A 25,633-nucleotide genomic window follows, 5' to 3' on the forward strand; every position below is an offset into this window, starting at 1 on the left:
CTTTATAGACACCAAATGTTAACTCTCTCACTTCATCCTCACTAAGGCTTGGAAATCAACAAACAACATCACTGACATTATTTCTTTTCCATGATTTGGAATTAGCTCTAAATGCGTGCGTGTCTATTATACTCAATTGTTTCAGAACATTTGCGTTTTCCCTAGATTCTATTAACATTTTATAACCAAGCCTAAGATCACCATCGTCGCTAGTTTGAAGTGTCAGCCTGAATTTACAAATCATGATGCACACAATACGCACAAAATCTCCAATGTAAGGAATTTGACTGTAACGAGCAACATTGTTAAGCCATTTCTTTATCCTTCCGTTAGCTGCCTCGACATCCCACCGTATTTTGATGGTGTGGTCAACGATGCTTTCCCGAGAAGTGTGATTAAAGCCAAGATTGGTAGGAAAAAAATATTCCATTGGAATTCCCTTAGGTTCGTCTTACAGCTACAAAATGCATGTGATTTTCTCGCAGAACAAAATGGAGTTGACTCAATAAGTAGTTACTGTTGTTTTTGGTGTTTCTGTACCTCTTTAATTTAGCAGGTCTGTGTGACACTTTAATTACACCTTTACGGAATGCATATTTGACTGTTTTTTGTCGATATTTTCGCCTCTGTCTTGTAGAGTCTTAACAAGGCCTTAACTTACTAGACACTTATCTATCTTCCCCTTTACTTGCTTTTTACATACACAACAGCCGAATCCATGAACCCATTGCTTACTCGCGTTTACATGTACAACATGTAAAAATATAAGTCGCCCATTCGAAACATATTCTTGTTACATATACTGTTTAAAAGATTTTTATTTTTATATATTTACATTTTCCAGTGTCTTTGCCTGTGATAACACTACGTATCGATTTTATACTTTATAACCCATAATACAAATGACGCCAAAATGAGGCGCCAGCAGGGTGTTCTTATTCTTTTTTAAATATTTAATCGTACGATTTCGGTCGGGGCGTGATCAAATCTATCATAAAGCCCTTCGGGCTTTATTGGATTTGATCACGCTCCGACCGAAATTATCACCTCTTAATACTCAAAAAATTATTCCTTATTCCTTATTTAATGTAAATATCAAAATTTATAAAAAATTATCGTGTTAAAGAAACTGCAGTGATTTGTAAGAGAGCATTGTAAAATGATTAAATATAGTGTAAAAAAAAAAGTTTCGCACTGAAGAGGATTCGAACCGCCGATGATAATATCTCAATGTGTAATCCTATTGCTTTACCCACTATGCTTCATCAGATCATGGTTTCATTTTTTTCAGGAAAGGACTATCCCCAAATCAAACACTCGTTTGATATATGACATGGTTCAAAGAATCTTGGGAAAAAAATAATTCAGGTAGGATAAAGTTTTGAATTGATATCATTGCAATATTATACTGACAATTCTTGTTTAGTAACGATGAGTGAATTTGAAACATTTTCATTTTTTAACAAAGGCTGGACAGGAGAAAACGAAAAAACCATTGCTATCCTGGGCTCGAGAGGTCGTCAACCACTTTTGGTTCTGCTTGCTACAGCTAACACAGAGGAGGATTTTATTGTAAGTCATAAGATCACATTACAACACTTTTTGCTTCCAAAATTCTAATAGATCTATTTAATCTTCTTTTGCTTTTCTTAACTAATCCAGGGTATGTGCTTTGGCGTTATTCATCATGTTGTCAACGAGCATGAATGGATCCTCCCGTACAAAGTAGGAGCTAGAAGTTCTTGCTTGCATGGGCCTCTCACGGAGGAGCGTGACAAGGGCTGGTTAGAGCCAGGATCACCTGCTAGTGTTGCGTTAAGAAATATAGTTCGCGACAAAAGACTGGTGAAAAAAATTCCATATTACTTGAATTGCAGGTTTGTACTGGCTTAAAAATATACATGTTTGCATAATTGTAATCATTTTTTCTTTTGAAATGAATGTATACATCTTATTCACTTAATCATTATATTTGGTTAACTTCTTTTTTTTTAACAGGAGCACAGCTGCCTTCGAAAATTTCAAGAACTTGATCCTGAAATACACATCAAAGCAGCACTCATATACTCCACCTGTATACAACGCTAGGAACCTTATTGCTGCTTTAGACCACAACTCAAACTGTGATAGAGATATTTCAAGAAAGAAGAATGGCTCTTAGAGGTAATCCGATTTCCTTTGTTAAAATGTTTTAAATCCAAATTAATCCAAAGAGCAAAACTGTACAAAACATATTTTTCAACTCGTTTAGACATCAACGATACTTTAACAAAAAGACTGGGTGGTGGTCAACCTATCGGGATAAGGAAAAGAAGAAGTATCCGAGAAGCTGATGAAGGTCTGTTTGGAGAACAGATTACTGCATGAAATAGGGATGAACCAGACATCAGTATTAAGTGTAGAGGATCCTAGAAGAGTGTCCTCTGTTCTTGCACCAGTTCCTCCACCACCTACAGCAGAACTAGTGGCTGAGAAAAAGTATCACTTCTCAGAGAGTCGTTTACTCACTAAGTGGACCCGAAATGAAAAGGAAAAAGAAATGTTCAGATTCATTTAATTTGTTGTTTTTATTTGAAACTTTTCCCTTATTTCCCAAACACATCAGCTTGGAATCACCTTTCTATTGCCTGCACCAAGTTTACCATGAATCCACATAATTTATTGCCTATAAGCTGTATGTCTTCATGATCGATTAAAGTTTTCGTCTCTTGGCTCTGCAAGAACATCATTGTGGTATCGCATCGCCACTTCCAACACAAGCTCATCAAGGACAACAGGTTGAAAATCCTTAAAAGGAAATTCGTAATATAATGAGAAATAAACTGCAAATTTTTAATGATTCTCATTTTGCTAAATAAAATCATATAGCTATAGCTTACAAGCAGAAATGCTTACAGGTAATCTTGAGATGCAACTTTGACTGGGTTTGTTGCAGCATACCTTTTCTCTCTGTGATGGCATTTCTCTACAATTTGAGCAAATGCATCAACTTGGGACTGTGACTGTAGTGTGATGGGGTTTTGGATTTTCACCATGGATTGTCTGGAGGATGTCGAGCATAAATAAAGGTTGCTTGGAGCACACTAATTTTAAGGCATCCCTGAGACCAAAGGTGTCTAGTGACGAAATGCAATTCTGAAATTGAATACATATTCATATGAAAAAATATAAAATTGAAATCCTTAAAAATATTAGTTCCATTATTTACTATTTTTGTTTATTGCTGCCAGTACGTCCATATGACCTTCTCTTTCCTCTCTTGCTCTTGCTGCCAAGTCCACACGGTTCGGTCCTTGGTCAGCTCTTCCTCTTCTACTCCTCCCTCTCCCGGCGCCACGGCGACCTCTACTCCTAGCTGCAGGAGTCTGCTAAGAAAAGGAAACATATTTTTTATAGGGCTATGGAAATTGATTTTAAATTGAAATTTGATAACATTTTTGTATCATAGTTCCACACATTGAGGGAGTGGGCTGTTAAATACAAACTTTCTAAATTTATTAAAGCTAACAAAATTAGACCATGCCATCATCCAACATCCTCCTCCCCCACCCCCGGCAAACACCTTCACCCCACCCCCGAATAATTTTTTTTGCAGCTGTATCCCTCTTAAATTGGACAACATTTTCAACATTTACCCTTTTGTATTGAAACATTATTAAAAAATATAATTACACTTGGTAGAATTCGTCTTCCACGACCCCTTCATCTTCTTGAAACATCTGGTAAATATTTTTCTGATTCCTCTGATAAATTGCTCCTTGATCTATATGAGTTCTGTAATAAATGCAAAAAATAGAAGAAGGAGAATATGAATGAAAATAGCGACATTTTTTTTTAAATTCTTATTATTAGGGGTATTTTGATTGTTGGTTAAACAACAATTTAGAGTTATATAGCCCGTTTGTGTCGTTCATCCAGAGTGCATAACGTCTGCATCATCTTGAAAACCCCGGCGACACTACATCCAACACAGTAGATAAATGATAGTACATGTAAATCCAAGAAAGTAACAACGTTTCCATCCGTTCCTACAAAAACACTCAGTTTATAAAATCCATGCGATAATTGACATTGCTCGATCTGCCACAGTGTGTGGTTTGCGCATGTGCGATGTTATAACATACACAGGGAAACGGTCTACAATTTTCGAGAAATTTTTGAAGTATCTGTGCCTCGATTTCAGTCTGTCTTGTTTCGTCGTTTATTGGATATATCTTGCCAGTGAAGTGGTTGTCATATTATTTTTGTTCAAAACGCGTTTTTACAAGTGTTTTCGTCCAAGGTAACGTGTTCGGGTGTATGAAATTCCTGAATGCGTTGAAGCAAGACGAGGGCTCTCGGCCTTATATAGAGGTGTGTAGCGATGAGCAGAACAATAGAAATCGACAACTAATATGGCGGTAGTCGGAGATAAAAGGGAAATAATGCGTATTTATGAATTCATGCCAGCTTTAAGAAATCCACGAAAGCATTAAAATGTATCGGGAAATTATTAGAAAACAGGGGCTTGCGGCCATAAAACATTACCCAGCCATAACAGATCAACAACTGGAGACCATCTACGATTATTTAACTAAACGGTTGGTAGATACCCAGATCTTGCAATACAAGGTAATTTCAATATCTCTGAAGAAAATACTGTTTACGTGTACATTGAGCCACAGTCAAATTAAAGACTTGTAAGTAATTGTAAACCATATACTTGCCAATGAATTCAATTTATTTAAATATCAGTATTTTAACAAAAGATATGGTTAAAAAAATAGGTCTTCCTTGATATCATGCTACATTTTGGAAGACGGGGCAGGGAGAATTTAGCACAACTTACAAGAGATGATTTTGTTGTGATGAATGGAGATGATGGACTGTTTGTTTACAAAACAAGGGATGAAAAGACCAAAAACCACCAGGATGATAGTGAAAGATCTTTAGATGGCAGAATGTATGAGATAAAAGTTATTAATTGATTAAGTAGTAATTTTAGACAGTTAGCATATAGATAATTTTCTGTTACAACTATTGCACTTTCTGTTAATACATGTAATAATAAAAACTGCATACCTTCTTTTAAAAAGCAAAACAAACTGAATTTAAGGCAATAAATAACCGATTTGGTACAATTTCAGGTAGCGACAGATGTCCGATCCGTAGTTTTGTCAAGTTGATCCGAAGGCTGAACCCACACTGTCCACGCTTGTTCCAACAACCAAGAACCAGTCCGAAGGATGGTGTTTATTTTAATAACATTGCAGTTGGTCATAATGGACTCGGACAGTTCATGCAAACTATCAGTAAAATATCAGGGATATCTACAATTTACACTAACCACTCATGCCGAGCGACAACCGTCAGTGTCCTCGATGCTGCACAAATACCGAGTAGACACATCATGTCCGTTACTGGTCATAAAGCAGAGTCCTCATTAAAAACCCATTCAGGAAGAACTGATGAAAAGACAAAGAAGATCATGTCGGAAAAAATCAGCGAGAAAATAAGAGAAAAAAACTTCTGCAACCTCTAGATGATAATGTACAAGCATACTTTAACTTGGTTCCATTGACGGATTCTCAGGAAAATTGTCTCTTGGATGACTTAAACGACATGGATGGTGTGGATGACATTTTGCGTTCCATTGATGTCAATGAAAATGTATTCAAACCCACTGTTAATCATAATTCAGTTCAAGCAAATGCCATGTTACCTGCTGCTCCAGTACTTAGAAATTGCTCAAATGTTACTATCAATTACAACATATTATGTTCTATAATACCTAAAATTATTTGAATAAATAAAGTGTTGTTATTTCAGGAAATATGAAATTACTCTATTAATCAATTGTTTGAATTAAATATTGCTTTATCAGTATAAAAGCACAACATTGATTGAAAACTGCTTGATTGCTTTAAGATGTTTTCATAATTTTAATCTTGCCAATTCTTCTTTGGAAAATAATATAACGAATATAGCCCTTTCGCTCGGTCGATCCATAGATATATCGACTTCATATAAAAGCATATCGACCGAGCACGAAGTGCTCAGTTGATATACTTTTCTATGAAGTCGATATATCTATGAATCGACCGATCGAAAGGGCTATATATATATATATATATATATATATATATATATATATAAAACATAAATATTTCACCATTTTTATTAACAATCTGCAGTTTTCTATATTTGAAAACAACATTCTTTTTATCATTTAAAGGAAAACAATCTGACGAGGTTGTAGATTATTTAATAAACATATCAACAAAAATGGAGGTTCGGTTGAAAAAAAACAGCAAGTATAAAAAAATGGGATTTAAATCATACAAATTAAAGATATACAAACTTCAAACGTGCATTGGGTAATGATCATACAGATAAAACATAACATTTGTAACATATTAAAGCACATGTAAACATCTCTGTTAGCATAATATCGATGGATATGAAATGGCAGTTATAATAGGCGTTCTTATTGATGACAAAAATACATGGATATGAAATATGTCTTTTAACAAAGAGTATTACGAAAGCAAGATTTTCTAAAAATTCATTTTTTTAATGAAACAAAATCTTGAATGAACTTAGTTGAAACACATTTTTGTAAAGATAAAGAGATAATCTTAATTTACAATAAGTATCAAAAGTTATGAATCACGGGTATACACATTTTCTATGAATTAAACACGTGCATTTTGCTCTGAATGTATGTCCTACATACTGGACACTGTCCAACCTTGGGGGCACACGTCCGACAACAACATATGTGTCCACAGGGCAGGAACACCACCCCCACCTCAGCGTCCAGACAGATCTTACACGTCCTCTGCTCCCGTAACAACCGGTTCTCTTCAGCCAGTTCTGTAAACAGAAAGTAACATTAGATCCATTAACAGACACGCCTCACAAGTGTTCTGCTGTCTCTTCTAGCAGCGCTAAAAACATACAGGTCATAAACATGTCGAAACATGCATATTTATTCAAGAAAAAACTTCTTGTAGCCAAATCAAACGACAAATGTTTGTAAGAAAGAATACACTTGGGTCTTTTTGTTTAGAAAAAACGACAGAAGCTTCTTTACTTCATCTTTTGTATAAACTAATGATCTGCGTATTTTATAAACCAGCGATGCCAAATTTACTTTTTTTTGATACACAATGTTTATTACTCCACTAGTCTATACTATAAGTTATTTGATTGTTTTTGTAATTTAAAATAATAATAAATATGTTGCTTTTCCAGCAAATGATTAAACTATGGGCTCAACGTAATACTTTGTTGCGTATGGTCACACAAAACGAAAACCAATCTGTCTATTTGAAGAAAACCCCCAGAAATTAACTTCCAATATTTCCCATTAGTTTTATACAGAGCTCTTTATCAAAAGGCGATAGATATTGTCTATTGTCCAGCCCTGTTAAGGTGGCTCACTACATCGTGAACTATTTACTCAAATAAGAAGGGCTCTACCGGCAAAACGTGTGTGAATAGAAAATTCGGACTAGTTGCATATTCATTCAACGGATTTTTTTGCGTCAGTAAATCGGACCAGTAATGCATCGTTTTAATCGTCCCAGTAGTTCCCTGTAATCGTGGTATTTTTTATCACTTCGCACTCTCACGAGAATCAACAAGGCAATATGAAAGCAATAACGATGTATATGACATACAGTCAATGTTACCTTTGAAGTTTACCTCAGTACACTCTCAATCAAAACTAATCGAGTGACCTCACAAAGGTTTACACATTGATCCGATGGAATTTTTCGGCGTCAGTAAAGTTTGACCCACAATCCACAGTACTATTGGTTTCAAACAGTCCTGTGAGGTTCAATTGAAAGTAAAGTTTTGAGAAACATATTAGATGTGTAATTTTAAGAACAACATGCTTTTTAAGAAAAGAAAACAGTAAACTTCGCGTAATTTTATTTCTCGGGGAGTTTTAGAGGGTCAGACGACACTTTAATAAAAACTTCTTGGGCTTTCCGGGAAGCTCGGAAGAACACGTTTGTGCATCTTAAAATTTAAACATGTTTGATTCAATGACTACATGCATGTGCATGAATACATGCATTATCATTTGTATGTTGATGTACATGTAAGCCTGTATTTAAATATCATTTTAATGGTCATAATGTACCTACTTTAAAGTATAAATTAATTTTTTCAAAAATTTGATTGACAAAATATCTAAAAGTATATTAAAACAATAATTTGATAAACTTAAGGTAGTGTAATAAATGTAAATATTTGTGAAGTCATATTTAATGATTCTACAACAATAAGGTTACAAAAAGTCACTACACTTGCAGAAGACAAGAAAATTTTAACCCAAATTTGAAACATAATGCTAGGGAAGAAGAGAATATTTTGATAATAAAGATGTTATATAAATTTACCCAATTTCAACTTTTTTGTATCTGTTGATTTGAAATTTGATGAAGTCAAGAGAACTGTTTAAATTTTTCAAAACAAAAAGTCTTTCATTTCACATGTACCAACCTAAATTTTGGGAGATTTGTTTCTCCCTAACATAAATGTAGGGAGAAGTTTGACATCAGGGAAACTGTTAATATTTGATACAGCATAATTTACAAGAATGATGATATACACAGATTTAACCTTAATTGATATTGGATTAACCAAGTTGATAAAAAATAAAACAACTTCTTAAAGTTTTAAAAACTTGTTATCCAATCTATTAAATTCAATTTATTTAATGTATTCATATATTTTATGGATGAAATATTTTGTAATTGTGTTAGCTAAATGACAAATATAATCAGTCTCTGTATACTTCTGTGTATTTTAGAGGTATAGTCCAAATCTTTTGACCCAATTACAACCGTTGTCTTGTGGATCATTTACATTTTAAGATAAATGTAGGCAAACGGTTTTATGATTGTTTTGGCATTAATTTGGCAGAGTTATTAACTAATTACAAGTTGCCAACAAATTGTAATATTAACACTAAAAGTAATAAACAATGGTTGTAATTTTTAATGCACAGTATACCCATAAATGATAAGACACTCGATTAATCACAACAATCATGGTTAACTGAGGCTGTGAAAACGTCTTCTGAATAAAATGACTATCATTTTAATGTCTCTGGGATAAATTAATACGATCGTGAACTCTGAATACAGGGCGACTTCAACTCTTTCGGAGTAAATTCTGGCGAAGTTACATGTACCGATCATAAAGCAAGTATTTCGCCAAAGTTGATGATCGAGACTATCAAAATGATTGTAAAACGAAAAAGATGTGGGACTTCTTAAAACGACTTTCAATAAAATCAGGTTTCTTAAAAAAAAATCTGTTCAATGTGTTAAAAAAACCCAATTCAGTCGTATTTAATTAGGTCGGTCGCGAAATGGAAAACATAGATATTTTTAATTTTGGCCTACGGGCAATATATTTGTTAGATATATTTATCAGAGATTATGACAAGTTTAACTTTAAATTCTGTCACACGGGGGAATGAAAATCAGTTTTATGTCAAACAGTATTCTAGCCCGACTCGCCTGTTTCATTCCAAAGCAAACGGTCATCTTCTTAGCTTTATTTACGTAGTATTGTAATAATAAATGAATATCATGTTATCAGTCTCAAGATTTAATGATTAATCGGACATATCAACCTAAAAAGAAATCAGCCACGTCCACATAGGTATCGGACAGTATGAACATTTTTTAAAACTGAAACTTTCAAATATGTGCATGATTGTACATTCAAACCGTATAAAGTAAGTTACAGTTTAAATAAAAACTCTGAGGTTGGGGTCAATTCTCAACAGGATCAATTTTCAACGTGTCGTGGTCATTAGAAAAATCTTTCTCATAGCGTTGAAAAATGACCCCGGGTATAAATTTCACGATTTTGGTCTCAATTTTCAACGTTGAAAAATTCAACCCCCCGGGTCAATATTCAACCCGGGTCAATATTCTTCGTTACACCGGAAAGGCCCGAGAGGCGATTGTTGACCAACGTGAACTTTGACGTCACAATAAGGGGAAATTACTCTAACTAAAATTATTGTTAATCTGCCGAAATTACCAAAATCCTATCAAAATCTTGCAAAGCTAAAGAATGATGACAGTTTTTTTTAGATATAGGAAACAGTTGTAAGATGCATTCATTTGGATGAAGCTCACATTTATTCTATTCACTATAATTACGGTAATTTCCAGGAACGTACATGTAGCAACGTTTTTTTTTCAAACGGGGTGGGTGGGTGGATGACAGCCTCATCAAAAAAATCTTTATAAGCAAAAAGAAAAAAAGGATAACTTTAAAAATCATAAAAAACTAATCCTTCAGTTCTTAAGCAGTTCAATGGTTTCTTTATTTTCACTTCCATTTACTACATGCTCCCAATTCCAAGGGGGCGGGAGTACAACTTCATTTTCATTTAATATGATAAGCAAATATTTTGAAGCGTAAATTAAAAAAAAATGAGTTGTTTAAAAAAATTGAGGGGACAGCTCCATGATAAGTCGAATTTCTATATGATAATTGAAAACTAGTTAACACAATACTATTTTTTTTTATGTAAGTTGAAGAAAAAATGTCTACTGCAAAAAAGGGGATGAACTGACGTTACAATCACTTTCAAAGAGGACATACAGTGCAATGAACATTTATATTAAAATCTTTATTATTCAATAGCATTGTATTTGAGATTAAACTATTGTTTTACTTATAAATAAATGCATAACAAATCTTATAAACTATGAATTACGAAACTTTACTGAAAAATATAGTTTGTTTCTTTATTTGCAATCAAATTCGTATAATATGTTGTTAATTTTTTTTTTCATAATTCATTGTTTGATCACATGCTGCGCTCGCCCCAAAAGTCGCACCGTAAAACATATTAGGCAAAAATGGGTAATTTTAGATGAAAAATTACGTTTTCAAAAATTTAATTCAATTAACATAAACAAAAGCTCCTGGCGAATTCGAACTCATGATCTGCGCTTCAGGAGCCCAATACTTTAACCACTAAGCTACGACGATATAAAACCCAATCGAATGATATAAACAGTTTAACAAAACAATTAAATCGCCATTTTTGACGTAGCGTCTTAAAAAGTATAAGTACAGGTGTAGTGAGGTACCTTAAAAGGTTTTTAATGCTATATAGCTTACTTGCAGCTTGGATACGAAAGCTGGCATTGCCTGGGGATGCATCCAGAGGTACACGCAATGTAGAGATACTCCAAGGGACATGTGAAGACCCGGAATTACTTTCCAAAGTCAAAACAGCATGCATCAATTCCTCAGCATTTTGAAAATTGTCACCTGGTTATAACATAAAAATAACTGAAGACCACAATGAATTGTGAAGTTATCTTTATTGAAAGGCATACATTAATGATAGAAAGAATCCAGTGTAACGAAAAAGTACGGGGAATGTATTTAAAGGTATGACAACAAAATATTTTCTTTTCATAAACTTAATATCAAATAGAGTATTGATTTAAAACGATTGTCTCTTTCTAGGTCAAAGAAGTTATTTGTCCAGAAAACGGAACCTGGAAGTATGAATCATTTTTAGCTATATTCGTGCGTGTACCTATTTTTGATGGCGCTTTGGAAAGGGCAGAGAGAGAAAAACTAGCATTTTGAAGAAATAAAACAGTGATTTTGAATCGATATTGAAGCACTCTGCAATGAACGATGATTAGTTAATTTTGAATAATATGAAAGCAATGTTCTTAAGTGTATTAGCCTGTGATCAACCTAATGTTTTTCCTTCCTAACCTGTATCCCTTAATCTTTTCTCTATCACTTTTTCTACGATGTCTCGATCTACTCCAGTTTCCAAAACGGTCCGGACTACAGGTAACTGCATGTTAGCACGAACGACTTCAGCATCCACTCGATATTCTGATGTATATTTGATTTCAAATCGATCATTAAAGTCATGATAAGTACATTATGTTTTATCACATATTTCTCAATCAAAATAGCCAAATTCACTAGCGTAAGATCATGTATTATAAACTAAACTTGTGCTCGCGATGATTGAGAACGTTACTTTATAATGAATTTACCTAGCTAGAGCTTAACGAATAACAATCATTGATTTCAAACTTTTGTGTACAATGCCTTTATTGTCATTTACACAAAATCGACTTTAGCTTTAGAAATTTATTGCTTTTTATTTCTATTTCTATATACCATATTATAACTCTAAGGTATAATTTTATTGTAATCTTTTGTAATAATAACAAGCACGTTAGGCTACTAAACTGGACTTAATTATACAATAAGTTTCATTAAACCTTAGGAGTCAATCAAGTTTAACATAAACAGGTAAAATCTAAGTAGTAAACATTATGACCCATATCGGTTAAAATATCTCACCAGATGTTAGAATACTAATACTGAGACTGTCACTGCTTGTATAGGGGTCTGATGATGACAGTATAGTATCTGGAAGGATAAAGTCGCTCCCTTGATTTTCTTCTAAATCCATTGTAGGGGAATATTGGGTAGAGTGCATATGAGTCCCAGCATTCTGCTCCAAAACCAGTACAGCATTCAGCAGGTCTTCAGCATCCTGATAGTTCTCTCCTGATGATATATTAACATGTGTGTATTCTTAGACATAAGATTTAAAGTGCAGGTGTACTGTGACATTGAAAGAGAAGATATCTACACAAAAGTTTATTATAATACCAATTTCGAAAAAGATATGAACTTAGACATTTATACCATTAATTAAGTAGTTTTAAATAATATTTTTTAGTATATATTATTGTATGATTGTTAACTTGGGTAGATGTAAAATAATGTGAATTCTCAAAAACCAAACAATGTCGGAAGCATATATTTCAAAATGAATTGCAGGATCTAAAAGATTAAAATTTCAAATTGTTTTTACCACAATAGATTTCATGGTTGATGAATACATTAATGCATGAATAATTAGGTAAGAACCATACTTTTTTCAATTCGACATATTGCTCTGTTGTAAAGAGCTGCAGTGTTGTTCACGAGTCTATAGTTGAGCGAAAGGAACGACTCAAAGCGACAAAAGGCGAGTTTTTGTTGATCAAGAAGAATCAAGAACATGTTGTCTTCGGTAGATAAACATAAACCTGAGAGTATGATTTTGATGAGTGCATTTCAAGTAACTCCAACCTGTTTCTATAAGCCTCTTCATTCTGACCTGGATCTCGCTGTTCTTATAACCCCCTACCTATTTCTACAAACCCCGTCTTTAATACCTTCATCACGCTGTTCAACTAACCATCTACCTGTCTCTATCATCATCCTCTCTATGACTTTAATCAAACTGTTCCAGTAATCTTCATACCTGTTTCTATAAGCCGTTTCTCTATGACCTGCATCACGCTGTTCCAGTCGACCCCCGTGTCTAGAACGGCTTCAATCATAGGTTGTTGTGTTTCAGCGACATTTTCTTGGCTGACTGTTAAACCTCAGATATAAAAGATATTAAATTTATCACATTGATTGCACTCCCTCCTTTTTTAAAAAAAAATCCACAGTAAAAACTCCTTTTCTGAACAAATTTTGGCTTTGCACGCAAATAGTCTAAAAAAGTAAATGCACAAGTTACCAAAAGGTTTGCGAAAAAAATTTGATCAGGTTTGGCATTGTTGTTACCTTGGTGAGACACAAAATTTTGCTGGTAACTCAGCACTACGTTCAGCAGCTCATCGGCGTTTGAGTAGGTGTCACCTGGATAGAATATCAACGGTTGTCTCATTTTGATATAAACTTTTTTCTAGGCTTTCAAGGTCAAAATGCAGTCAATTTTACTATTTTGGCCAAATTTAAAAAACATGAACGTAAGCTTATCAGACTTACTCTGTCAATGTAACCTTTACCTGTCTCTCTTAGCCTCCTCTCTATTGCCTGCATAACATTCTGTCGATCCACCCCTGTGCTCAAGACAGTTTTGACAATGGGGGACTCCATTAGGTTACGAACTGTCCTATGATCAATTTGGTTATCTGAGATTTATGTAATACGACTATATATTAGAATTACGGTAATGGTAATGTGCAATGTAAAATTTATTATAATCATTACATTTTAAAAAAAATTGTGGATAATGTGTTATCACCCTTTTTTGAATTACAAGTAATTGTAATGTAATGCATTACTTCTTGTAGACCAGTAATGACAATTACTTTTTAATTACATTTGAATTACATTTCAGGCATTTTTCAGGCCAGACCACTGTTCTTTGACTGACAATTTTTTCGAAAGTCTGATGATGATTAAATGATAAAATGCCAACGTAATGTGTAAAATGACAGACATTCTTATATTTGTCTACGATATGACTTAATAGGTAACGGCAAATAAATAGTGTTTTTTTTTCTTTTAATATGTAATATAATTCATTACTTCCACTAAGTAATTGAAATTCCATTTATTGCTATTGTAAATGAAAGTAGTGGCAATTGAAATTGAAACGGAAAGAATTTCAATATGAATTTAATGTTCTTAATATCAAAGTAATTGACCCAAAGTCTACGATATATTTTTACCGATTAATAAATATGTTTACCAAACATTTTAAAATCAGTGCGTTTTTGTATAAAGCATCATCAGTGCTTTGTAATCTATAAAAGTATCTGAGCCTGTATCTTTGCTATTGATTAGTCTTTTTCTCTAGATAAAAGTAATAAAAGGTACACTAACTTAATGGAAAACCTCAATATGTTTGCTTAATTATTAAACACGTATCCCTTTCTTTTTTCAATTAAATTATCTATTAAACCTTATCACTAAAAATTGCAATCGGGTACCATATCTTTGTGAAAGAAATTCTGAAAATATACTAACTTGAAATTTGGCTATTAAAAACTTTCACGTTTTTACTTACAAGGTGCAAACACAATATATACTAAAATGTAACCTTCAAAACAGTAATTTAAAAATAACTTACATGAGATTAATGAACGTTAATACTCATTACCTGAGACAGTTAGTGACGGTAAAGAAAGAGAATGGAATTCTGGATACACATTGGTGCTCCCATGTTCCTCCTCCAAATATTGGGCTGCAATCAGCTGGTTCTCAATATCTAAATGATCGTACCCTAAAATCATACACAAAATATTTTCTTTATTTTGTTTTTCAAAATAAAATGTATACAAGTAAAATTCAGAAAAAAATTCTCCAATCGATTAGTTTGCAATATACTTATTTATATATATATTTATATGTTTAATAGATGGAAGATAAAATTCCTGAATTCAAAATAATATATCAAAATTAGGAAGGGAAAACTATACATAATGTATAAGAATAATCAGCCAATCGGTTGATGCAACCTTTTCTTTTCAAACTAATTAAAAAAAATTGTTTTGATCCCACCCGTGTTTGAAGTATGTTGATTTCTCGAGGAGGGATTCAACGTTAATGGCGGAATAGTTTGCATTGCGTTGGTATTCAGGAAATCGGAATTCCGATCCATGGATAAGACAGAATTTAACAGATCATCAGCGTTTTGGTAGTTGTCACCTTAAAAGAATATCAAACTTTGTATGTTATATGATAATTGTTTTTGGTGGTCAGGGAATGAAAGAACTATATATGATATTAGTCAAATTTGGCCCCCATTTTTCGCTGTTTTTAAAATAAATCAGGTACATTAATTTAATGTGTTACATTATAAAAGAGTTGACATGAAATATGTTTTTCACCTATTTATTTGATTTATATGCACTCACTGGCAGTATATGACGTCAGAAGTGACGCTATTTTTATAATTCAACCAATATCAATCAAAAATTGACATTTTTCTTGTCTTTTTTCGAATGGGAAATATAGAGAGACTCTTTGAACAAGAACGAACTTTTTGTCACTCATAAGTTTTGGAGAGATACATCTTTGGTGAAAATATTTTGTTTGTTCAAGCAGTCGCTCAATGTTTCCTTAAAGAAAAACTGCTTCAAATCAAGCATTTTTATGCTAAAAATGAAAAATGGCGGGAAAAGGTAAACATTATGATGTCATATTTTTAAATTGTGGGCACAAAAATCAAAATAAAAATTATGACAAAAATTCAAATGCATATTTGTAGAAATAAAACAAAGAATTACAGTAAAATGACAATGTTCATTTTAAGGGGCCATTTTAGGCTCAAACCATATATAGTCCTTTATTCAATGTTTGTAAAAGGTTAGCTGTTTAAAATATGTATTTGGCTTGCACGCTATTTTAGTTTTTGGTTGACATAAACGTTATTTGGTCATTGAGCTTATTTCATATTTATTGCTTAAGCGATATTTTATATTCTAATATAATTCCACGTACGTTGAAAGATGAATCAATATTCATCATAATGAACCATTTTAATAGTAATTAAAAAAATATACCATGTATATGAATAAAAAGTTCCTATCTGTGGTTTAAAGTAACTTGATATTTAATCTATAGAATAGCATGTGGTGAGATAAATTACAATGTTTATGATGTGGAATTGCTTTAGAGACGCTGAGGTTTAATCCAACTCTCAATTGCAAGTTATGTATCAGTTAAACCGTCTTAATCTTAATCTTTTTTATATACCTCTTTCCCTAGCCCTCCTTTTAATTTTCTGCATCACAATATTTCGATCAACTCCTGTCTCCAGAATATTTTGGACCATAGGTGATTGCATTTCCTCAAGAAAGTCTTCATTTTCACCTAAAAACATTTCATAACTAGATGCTGTCATTAGACAGTAATACCCGCACCATGTGTTTGCCCCTAAATAACACTGTTTTGTACCAGTTTAATTAAAAATGAAGGCTATATGCAAGCTCCGGTAATACAACTAAAATTTATAATTTTTATAACTGAAGGATGAGATCCCTTCCCATACGATAATACACATCGTGACATAAGCAGCACTTTATGTGCAATTTGGGGTAGAACTGTTTGCAGTGAATTTTCAGTTAATCAATAATCTTAACATTTTATGTCATAGAAAGTATTATGGTCTATATAATTATTACAAACAAAATTAAAAATTAAATTATGCCCCCTCCCCGTGGCGGTTGCCGGTTTTAGATTTGCTTCTGTGTGCCTACATGAACATCATCGTGTGCACAGATTTAGAGAAGGGGTGGGAGTGAGGGGTCCAGACCCCCCCCCCCCCCCCCCCCCCCCATGAAAATTCATTTATATCAATTGTAAAATTACCAAAAATACACCTTGGACCCCAATGCTCTTACAGACATGTAAACGCTCAAACCCATTGCGCTTCAATGTTAGGTAACATTATTTGGGGGGGGTAAATATTTAATCAATATTTAATATACTTTATTGTTTATCTCAATAGAAAGTATACATGTACATCACAATATGCAGGTGTCCTGCTGTTATTTACCTCATAAAATAGTGCAAGTGGATTTGAAGAATAGGTCATAAAAATACATGCATGTTACAAATGAATAATCTTTGTCTGAAGTTACGTACACAACACAGGTCTGCATGTCTCATTAGCGGGTACTAGTTTTACCCAGCTCTTCGATTAGATGGGTTCACGTGTATACATACATGGGTGTTGCTAAAACGCGGAATGGAAAACGGAACGGAAGGGAAAACGGAAAATCTTATCTAATGTTATTTACCTCATAGATTTGTTAATCATGCTAAAACGATATACTTTATGTACCTTTTTATTTTTTTTTTGAAAGATTAGCAATATTAGATTATTTATTCAAGAATATTTATTTCCTCAAAATTAACAGTACATGCAGTGACCACTATATTCTGTCCCAAAATATCCTCGATTCACTTTTTGCTGTATATTTATATATACCTCAGGGCTCAAGCGATTCTCTTTTAGAAGCATTACACATTCTCATTATTCTTTCTTTAAACGTCCTCTCTAGCTTATCAGCTGGTATAAATACACGGCTAAAAACAAAGAAGTCTACGGGGTTTTGCATTTCAACAGACCTGGATTATAATGTTGAAAAATTGTGCAAGGTCTTCTGAGTGACTTCCAAATGGAGAAAAGATGTCAACATTTTCCATTATAAATCGTCCAAATGTGCTGCATGAATATTTTGGGATCGACAGACTATAGTCCCAATATATAATCGGAAAATCAAATTAGGCAACGTCTAGAGCTCTCTATTTGGATCATATGTATATAGCTGCTGGAATAAACAACTGCTTAGTAATGCAAACGTAAACAAAATAGCATTGCTAAAAATACTAGTTTCACAAATTACTAGTTTCACAAATTACCGGGTATATTTTAATGTTTACTGTATTTTAATTTTTAATGTCGTCAGTCCTACAGTTTTTGTTTCTTCCATCTCAATGATACTGTATCGTCTGTATGATAAAAGATCGTCTAGAACACCGACAATTCAATTTTGATGTAAGTATATACATGTACATCATCATATTTGAAATATAAAAATACTCAAAACACGCATAAAACGCTTTCACTAACTACGTACGTTACGCTGATATGCCAGCAATACCATATAAGAAAAATAAGTAAAAAGTTATAGCTAATTTGCTCGTTTAATCATTTAAATGTTTCACAATTCGTATACATTTGATTTTTCCGTTTCGTACTCAACTAAAGCCGAATGAATACAATGCTATAATTGATAGACATTCATATGAATATTAATAGGTTAACAACATGTTGATAATCATTCATTAGATATAAATAAAAGATACAAAGTAAATCGTTTCTGGCCAGTCTATACCCTTTTTAAGCGATAAACGTGATGATATTTTCCATTCCGTTCCGCTTTCCGTTCCGTTTTTCGTTCCGCGTTTTAGCAACACCCATACATACATGTCTGTGTTTTCCGTATGCAGAAAAGGATTACCGGTAGTTAAGATCAGCTAAAGGAATTCATTATTGTGTTTTAATTGGATTATCATTATGATGTTGACCAATTTAGGTAAGCATTATACATGTAGTAGCGGTAGTTATATAATAGTGTTGTGTTGTGCATGTACTATGCCTAAATAGTAGTCAGGGTTTGATACATGGTGCACGAGCCGGAGGCGAGTGCACTATGTATCAAACCCTGACTACTATTTAGGCATAGTACATGCACAACACAACACTATTGTTATTATTATGCCGACTGTTAAATATACTGACGTGCTTTGCTATAAGTAGCTCTGACGTTCGAGTGTTGAAAAGTCCCTTAAAATAATCACCGGAAAAGCAAGCGTTTGTTGTTGTTTTCAAATTACGTGTACGGTAATCAATTGATTTGATTGTTTATTTAATCAACAAGTTGTTGTACAATAAAAAGTCAACAAAGGTTTATGTTCTTTTTAAGAAATAGAGAGACGTTTTGCCTAACCGAGAAAACTCGAAATGTTTAGCAGACGAAATCTCAGTGAATTTTTTTTCTTGAACATTCTTTATCAAGCGTCATTTAAAAAAGCGTTTTTGTGATTCTCATGTAGAATTTCTTTGAAAAATGTTCAATCAATTTGTTCAAAAGTTTATAGGAAACTTTAACTTTAAAATTACCGTCAATAATGAAGTTTTTTTTTGGAAAAATGAATAATTTTAATTGCTTGATGTCAGTCGTATATATGTAGTTTTTATATACCTAAATACCGGTATTCATAATAACGGCTAATTTAGCGTAGCGGTAACGCGTTGGGCTTCATGCTAGAATCAATGATTTTAGCGTCGTGAGTTCGAATCCCGCTGTCGGCGCTTGAAAGATTTTCGTGGAAAATATTCGCCGTGCTCTATTTCGACATAGTATGCTTACGCTATATAAATCCTTTGATACCATGCGAAAATAGATGAGTATTGAATATATAGTGACAAACTGACAGAAGGCATAATAATGCAATATAATGAGATGCCAGCATGCATATATAAGTTCTACTTTCACTTTCTAAATGTGATCTCCCTTTGACAGCATACTGTATCATCATCTTTTAATATTTAAATAAGCGTATCATCGTTACCTATCCTATCGCATTTGTAAAGTTTCTGTCATTTTAGTTGCAAAAGTTATTTTTTTCATTTGTCAGACTGCATGATCATGCACTATTGAGTTGACCCCATATTGACACTGTATAAACAATTTCTTATTAAATTTGTGTATTACATGTAAGTAGGTGTAGACACTTATCATTTTTATATGAGTTATAATAGGAAGGAAGGAGTATTTCTTTCCTAATGTATTATAATGCATCAAATACAATGTAGGTCTTGACCTTATGGGACTGTTCTGACCCCACGACACAGGAAAATACAAAATATCTTATAATGTCAATATGCATGCATGATGCATCAAATGGTGTAAAGTACATTAATGACCCCCAGGTGTTGTTTTTAACCCCCCAACCCCCATAATAAAGTATTTTATCTTATTCATATGTTATACAATAGTGTTTGATCCATGTGGGTAATTCCTAGCCTAATGATATGTCACTGCTTTGTTTAGGAGACTTTACAATTGCCCCAAATAGGCGAATACACATGGCAGTGATGCATATAACATTTTGTTTATAAATCTTAAAAATTGAATTAAGCAATTTCCAAAATGTTAATCACGAGAGAAAAAGCAATCAAGAAATGATTTAAGATTTGCTACTGTACACATGTAAGAATGTATTAAGAAGACTGAATCTTTTTAACCAGGTTAGATTGGGGGGGGGGGGTGAATGTGGAGTATAAACATTTATAATTTGAATAATTTATTATTATTAATTTTAACTTGTCAATGAATACTACTTATTGATCCCAAGGTAGAAACATGACCTCTGATCATATCTCAATAGATCATTTGTCAATTATGCAAGGTGTAATATAATTTTTTTAAGAATAACATTTTTTACCAGTTTATGTAAGTTTTTAGACACCCAAATTATATTTTGATTTTAATAGATCATTCGACAAGGGGGGGGGGGGGGGGGGGGGAGGAGAACAGTTTATATTTGAGTTTGTTTGGGAGTGGGGGTTCGAAGTCATATATTTGACAATTTTTTAATGTAATTTAAAATAAGACGAAGCCATACTACAGTCATGAACATGAATAGTATAGAACAAAACACAAACTAATACATGTACATGTATATATACATAGGAAGCATTACAAAACAGATGATTGATCTATACATGTATCTGTGTTCTTAAATTGAATCATATATCATGTACATATTATATTATTGTTTCTTTGTTCAAGGCATTTAAGATGGTATGTAGGTCATGATCCCAAGTGCTCTTCCTGAAATTATTAAATATCATAAAAACCATCCCCACCTTAATCCAAAGATATTATTCCTCCTTAGGTCATGCAGGCGCATCAGATCATTATGGCATGTAAGTCATGACCCTAAGGGGTCATCATGACCCCCTTAGAATCAGAAATTGTCAATTATCTTTAAATTATTGATGTTTGATGATCCTATCTCTATTTAATCTTTATTATTAAGTCTCTCGAATGAAATTTGGAGACTTATTGTTTTTGTACGGTTCTTAATACATGTATTATTATTCTTCATCTTCTTTTTCTTCTTTCCTGCTCTGAACTTGTTTCTCAGAGATGGCTGAACAGAATTGTACAAAACCCTAGGATATGATAGGCCTGCATATTTAGTTGTGCACCCTGGTTTGATTTTTCTCATTTTGGGTTAGACAACCACTTTTCGGGGGAGGGGGGTGTCAAAAGGGTGTGGGATCTAACATTGAACCTTGTAGGAAGAATCGTAGACTCTATTGTAAATGGTAACTTGAAAACGGACAAAGATAATAATGTAGGGTTTTCATAATCATATATTGGCTGTTACTGGCAATTTATAGGGTTTATTAGATCTTACCCCTGGGGTCATTCCCACCCCCCAGGAATTTGAAATTACTATATATCTCAGAAACTGTTATAATCATGACCCCTAAACCATATAAATTCATGTTTCTGATGTCAAGGGGCATCAAATGTTATGAAGGTCATGGGCCCTGTGGGTGGTCCTGACCCCCTCAAACAGCAAGTCCCTTAATATCTTCAAAACTGTTGAGATCCCCACCCTTAAACCATATATATTCTTGTTCCTTGTGTCAAGGGGCATCAAACGGTATGTAGGTCATGGGCCCCGGGGGTGGTCATGACCCTCCTTGAACAGGAAGTGCACGAATATCTCGAAAATGGTTGAGATCCCCACCCCTTAACCATATATATTCTTGATCCTTAAAGGGCATCAAAAGGTATGTACCGGTAGGTAATGGGCCTCAGGGTTAAATTTAATTTTTCAAAACCGTAATGCACATCTATGGAACAGTTCCTATTATATCCCAAGATATGATGTGTCTATCCATTAAATCATAAAAGGAGTTCTAGGATTTATGTTATTTTGAAGTGATAAACGTCAATTTTCTGCTACTTTTTGACTCCCTGGATGAAATTTAAATTTTTAAAACCGTACTGCACATCTATATAACAGTCCCTATCATATCCCAAGATATGATTGTCTATCCATTAAATCATAAGAGGAGCTATTGGATCAATGTTTTGTTTTTTAGTGATAAACGTCAATTTTCTGCTACTATTTGACTCCCTGGATGAAATTAAAATTTTTAAAACCTTATTGCACATCTATAGGACAGCCCCAATTATATCCCAAGAGATGACCTAGCTACTCCAAAAGTTGTAAGAGGAGTTCTGTGAACCATATTTTTTTGGCCAAAAAACGTCATTTTTTGTTGCCCACTGATCCCCTTATTAAAAAAAATTTTCTGGAACCTGATCACGCCTCAATATGACACCCCTAATCATATTCTAGAAGATCATTTGGCTACTGCCAAAAAAAAAATGACGTTTTTGAAACCAGTTTTTTTTTTTGTAAAAAAACGTCAATTTTCAGTCATGAAATGACCCCCAGGACAAAATTGAAAATTCCGAAACCTTATTGCGCATCTATAGGATACCCTAAAACATATTCCAAAAGATGATTTTCTACTGTTGAAAATGTAAGAGGAGTTCGAGGAAGAAGGTTTTTTGTGAAAAAAACGTCATTTTTTACCAATTATTTGACCCCCAGGACTAACAGAGAATTTTTGAAACCTTTTTACAAAACAACATGATACCCCAAATCCAACTCCAAGAGTTCAGTTTGCTGGTTTATAAGATGTAAGAGCAGTTTGAGAAAGTAAAACGTGACAGACGGACGGACGGACGGACGGACAGACGGACGGACGGACCAGGGTAACAACAATATACCCGAACTTTCTTTAGAAAGTGCGGGTATAAATTTAAAAAAGAGACAAGTAGCTCACCATTTAATATATTTGTCATAATTTATCACTTTGATTTTCTTTAATGAATCTTAATTTTGCCCAGTTGAGAGGTAATCAATCGCATTGGATGCATGATTTTAACTATAGATCGATGAACAACACTGAAATACTTTTTGCATGCATTCTCCCACCTTAAATAACACCAAGTTAAAAAAAATTTGGACTACTGTCTCAGAAATTGATAATGAGCATGATTTTGCAGATGATTGACTGTTGATTTTTTGCTCCTCCATGTCTTCATCGATCTGCTAGAGCAGGTTTTATTCTAAATATTGTGCTGGCCACTTTCTTTATTTGAAAAATCATCATCCCCGGTAAATGATTTTTTAAATTGTTATATTACAAACTACCAGTTTTTTTTTTTATTTTATTGAAAAAAATCAAATATTTTCTAAATGACAGTTTATTAAAAAAAAGTTGTTTAAAGTTTTATCTCACCTGAATTGTGAGTTTGCACGATATCACCGTTTGACAAAGAATCTGTAGGAACTTCCAGGGGCGAATTCCGTCCTCCAGGATTTTCTTCCAGGGTTAAACCCACGTTCAGTATTCCTTCAGAGTATTGGAAGTTATTGTCTAAAAGCAGCATCAAAGTTCTACATTTACATTTTGCAAAAACGTAAATTATATTTAATGACGTTGTTTACTCAGGGTTTGAGTTCTCAAATCCGGATTGTTAAAAAGTTCAATTTCATGAGTAAAATTTGTTTTAAATACAAAAAGTATTTATGAAATGAATTATTATTGACATAACAATTGATATGTTTACTAAATTATGGAATTAGGCTCTGACAAAGTTTGACTTTTAGCATAACAGAGGAAATTCGGACTGAATTTTTTAGATTTTGTTTTCCACTGAAATATTTTTGGTAGTACTATAATTTTTAAAGTTAGGATTTTATTTGTTAGTCAACATAATTTTGCATATTTTCTGTTGGTTTTATCTTGTTTTTTTCGTTTAGATAATCGTATGACACACACTACAAAAATATCGAAAAATGCTTAAAAATGATAAAAGTCACCATATCTCAAAATTTTGATCCTTGACCTCATATAAATTTAATGTAAGCAGAGAAAAGTCAATATACTTAGTTTAATACTATAAATGTTTTAGCATTATCAACATTCAGTTTTTTTGTTTGATTGAATAAAAAATGGGTAGTTATTTGAAAACTGAAAGAGGAAATTTGGACTAGAATATCCATAAAAATTGAGAATGAAAACTTAATGTATGTATCCATTTAATGTCGCGACCATTCATAACCTGTTTTCATTTGTTAAACAGTTAAGCAATTTGTATTATTTCTACAATTAAGAAAATCTTAATCATAGTGTAAAATTTTTATGGATTTTTCTTAAATTTTCAAAAAATATTCAATGACCATTAACTCAAAAAGTAGGCCATTGACCTACTTTTGGGAAATAAAAAATTACACTACCATGTAAGGTTTATAACACACAATAGTTTGTTTTTCATTATCAACAGTGGAATTCTTTTTCATTCTGATTAAACGTCATCCTTAAGTACTTGTATAACAAAGAATCAAAGGAATATTTGAAATATAAAATATAAAATATTCTGTATCCCTTCAGAATTCGGACGGGCTGATGTCTCTGTAATCTTTATGCATAAGTTTTAAATGTATAACTTATTCACATGTCATGTATATATACTTTCAGTTAAAATAGAGCATTAAATGAACAAACAACATTTAGCATAAATAAAATTAATGCCAAAAACATCCCCCTTCCACCAAAAAAACCCCAACATAGTTGAGGAAGCTTTTGAACTAAAACCACTGTATAAGATTGTCCATGGATACATTCCTTTTTGCTTAATGAAGCTTACCTGAGGTTGGAGTACCATTCCTTTCACGACTTGGGAAAGGTGAAGAGATGTGTCCGGTATTGCCTTCATGTCCTTGTTCTACATCTGTTATTTCTAGAAAATTGAAGTCATGAACTTACATATGGAATTCGCACATTTAAAATAAAACGTAAACTTTGTGAAATATGTTTTAAAAAAATTCTTGCATGTACATAGTGTATTTTTAATAGAGCAGAGGAAAAATTTGATTTCAAATATTTATGATAATTAATAAATTTAAAATCCAATCAAAACTGGTTTGTACTCTTTGTCTTACCAGTGGTCCAAGCACGATTGCTGCCGCTGCGATAATTGGGATCTAAAGGTGGTGAATGCCTTTCTACAATGTAATCGATGACATCCGAATCCACGTTTAAAATGGTTTTTAACAGAAACGTATTATTTTTTTTGTGTTATTGAAAACTGAATATAAATCATTAATTCCCAATAGACAAAATGAAATTTTTTATTGGGTTATAGCTAGACAAAAAATA

The 25,633-nt window shown here is 33.0% G+C and overlaps 2 protein-coding genes and 1 pseudogene across 8 annotated transcripts in view; 2 read left to right on the forward strand and 1 right to left on the reverse strand.

The window, feature by feature from the left end:
- Positions 1 to 1,263: 1,263 nt before the first annotated feature.
- Positions 1,264 to 3,398, forward strand: LOC117691897 (uncharacterized). Its single transcript, XM_034478812.2, has 5 exons — positions 1,264 to 1,368; positions 1,469 to 1,572; positions 1,663 to 1,877; positions 1,999 to 2,163; positions 2,252 to 3,398. Exons 1-4 carry the CDS (start codon positions 1,329 to 1,331, stop codon positions 2,159 to 2,161), a joined length of 522 nt encoding a protein of 173 aa, XP_034334703.2. The 5' UTR covers positions 1,264 to 1,328; the 3' UTR covers positions 2,162 to 2,163; positions 2,252 to 3,398.
- Positions 3,399 to 4,653: 1,255 nt separating this feature from the next.
- Positions 4,654 to 5,784, forward strand: LOC109618101 (uncharacterized; annotated as a pseudogene).
- Positions 5,785 to 6,228: 444 nt separating this feature from the next.
- The window catches only part of LOC105323696 (uncharacterized), a 168,328-nt gene continuing 148,923 nt past the window's right edge, over positions 6,229 to 25,633 (reverse strand). For 6 of the 7 annotated variants that reach the window (XM_066071964.1, XM_066071962.1, XM_066071965.1 and 3 more), the window contains 12 exons: positions 25,122 to 25,214; positions 23,711 to 23,848; positions 16,558 to 16,674; positions 15,361 to 15,507; positions 14,960 to 15,082; positions 13,860 to 13,985; positions 13,636 to 13,710; positions 13,325 to 13,447; positions 12,370 to 12,579; positions 11,764 to 11,889; positions 11,149 to 11,301; positions 6,229 to 6,855 (listed from right to left, as the gene is read on the reverse strand). In XM_066071964.1, coding sequence (XP_065928036.1) covers positions 6,668 to 6,855; positions 11,149 to 11,301; positions 11,764 to 11,889; positions 12,370 to 12,579; positions 13,325 to 13,447; positions 13,636 to 13,710; positions 13,860 to 13,985; positions 14,960 to 15,082; positions 15,361 to 15,507; positions 16,558 to 16,674; positions 23,711 to 23,848; positions 25,122 to 25,214 — 1,619 coding nt within the window. In that variant the 3' untranslated portion in view covers positions 6,229 to 6,667. The remainder of the gene's footprint in view (positions 6,856 to 11,148; positions 11,302 to 11,763; positions 11,890 to 12,369; positions 12,580 to 13,324; positions 13,448 to 13,635; positions 13,711 to 13,859; positions 13,986 to 14,959; positions 15,083 to 15,360; positions 15,508 to 16,557; positions 16,675 to 23,710; positions 23,849 to 25,121; positions 25,215 to 25,633) is intronic. The other variant, XM_034478767.2, reaches the window with a different exon arrangement.

Source organism: Magallana gigas, chromosome 9 (assembly GCF_963853765.1).
Source record: "Magallana gigas chromosome 9, xbMagGiga1.1, whole genome shotgun sequence".
Taxonomy (NCBI): domain Eukaryota; kingdom Metazoa; phylum Mollusca; class Bivalvia; order Ostreida; family Ostreidae; genus Magallana; species Magallana gigas.

Coding starts and splice junctions, on each gene's coding strand:
- LOC117691897 (XM_034478812.2), top strand. CDS start 1,329: ATGACATGGTTCAAAGAATCTTGGGAAAAAAATAATTCAG. Junction 1,369..1,468: donor TTGGGAAAAAAATAATTCAG/GTAGGATAAAGT, acceptor TTTTTAACAAAG/GCTGGACAGGAGAAAACGAA. Junction 1,573..1,662: donor ACACAGAGGAGGATTTTATT/GTAAGTCATAAG, acceptor TAACTAATCCAG/GGTATGTGCTTTGGCGTTAT.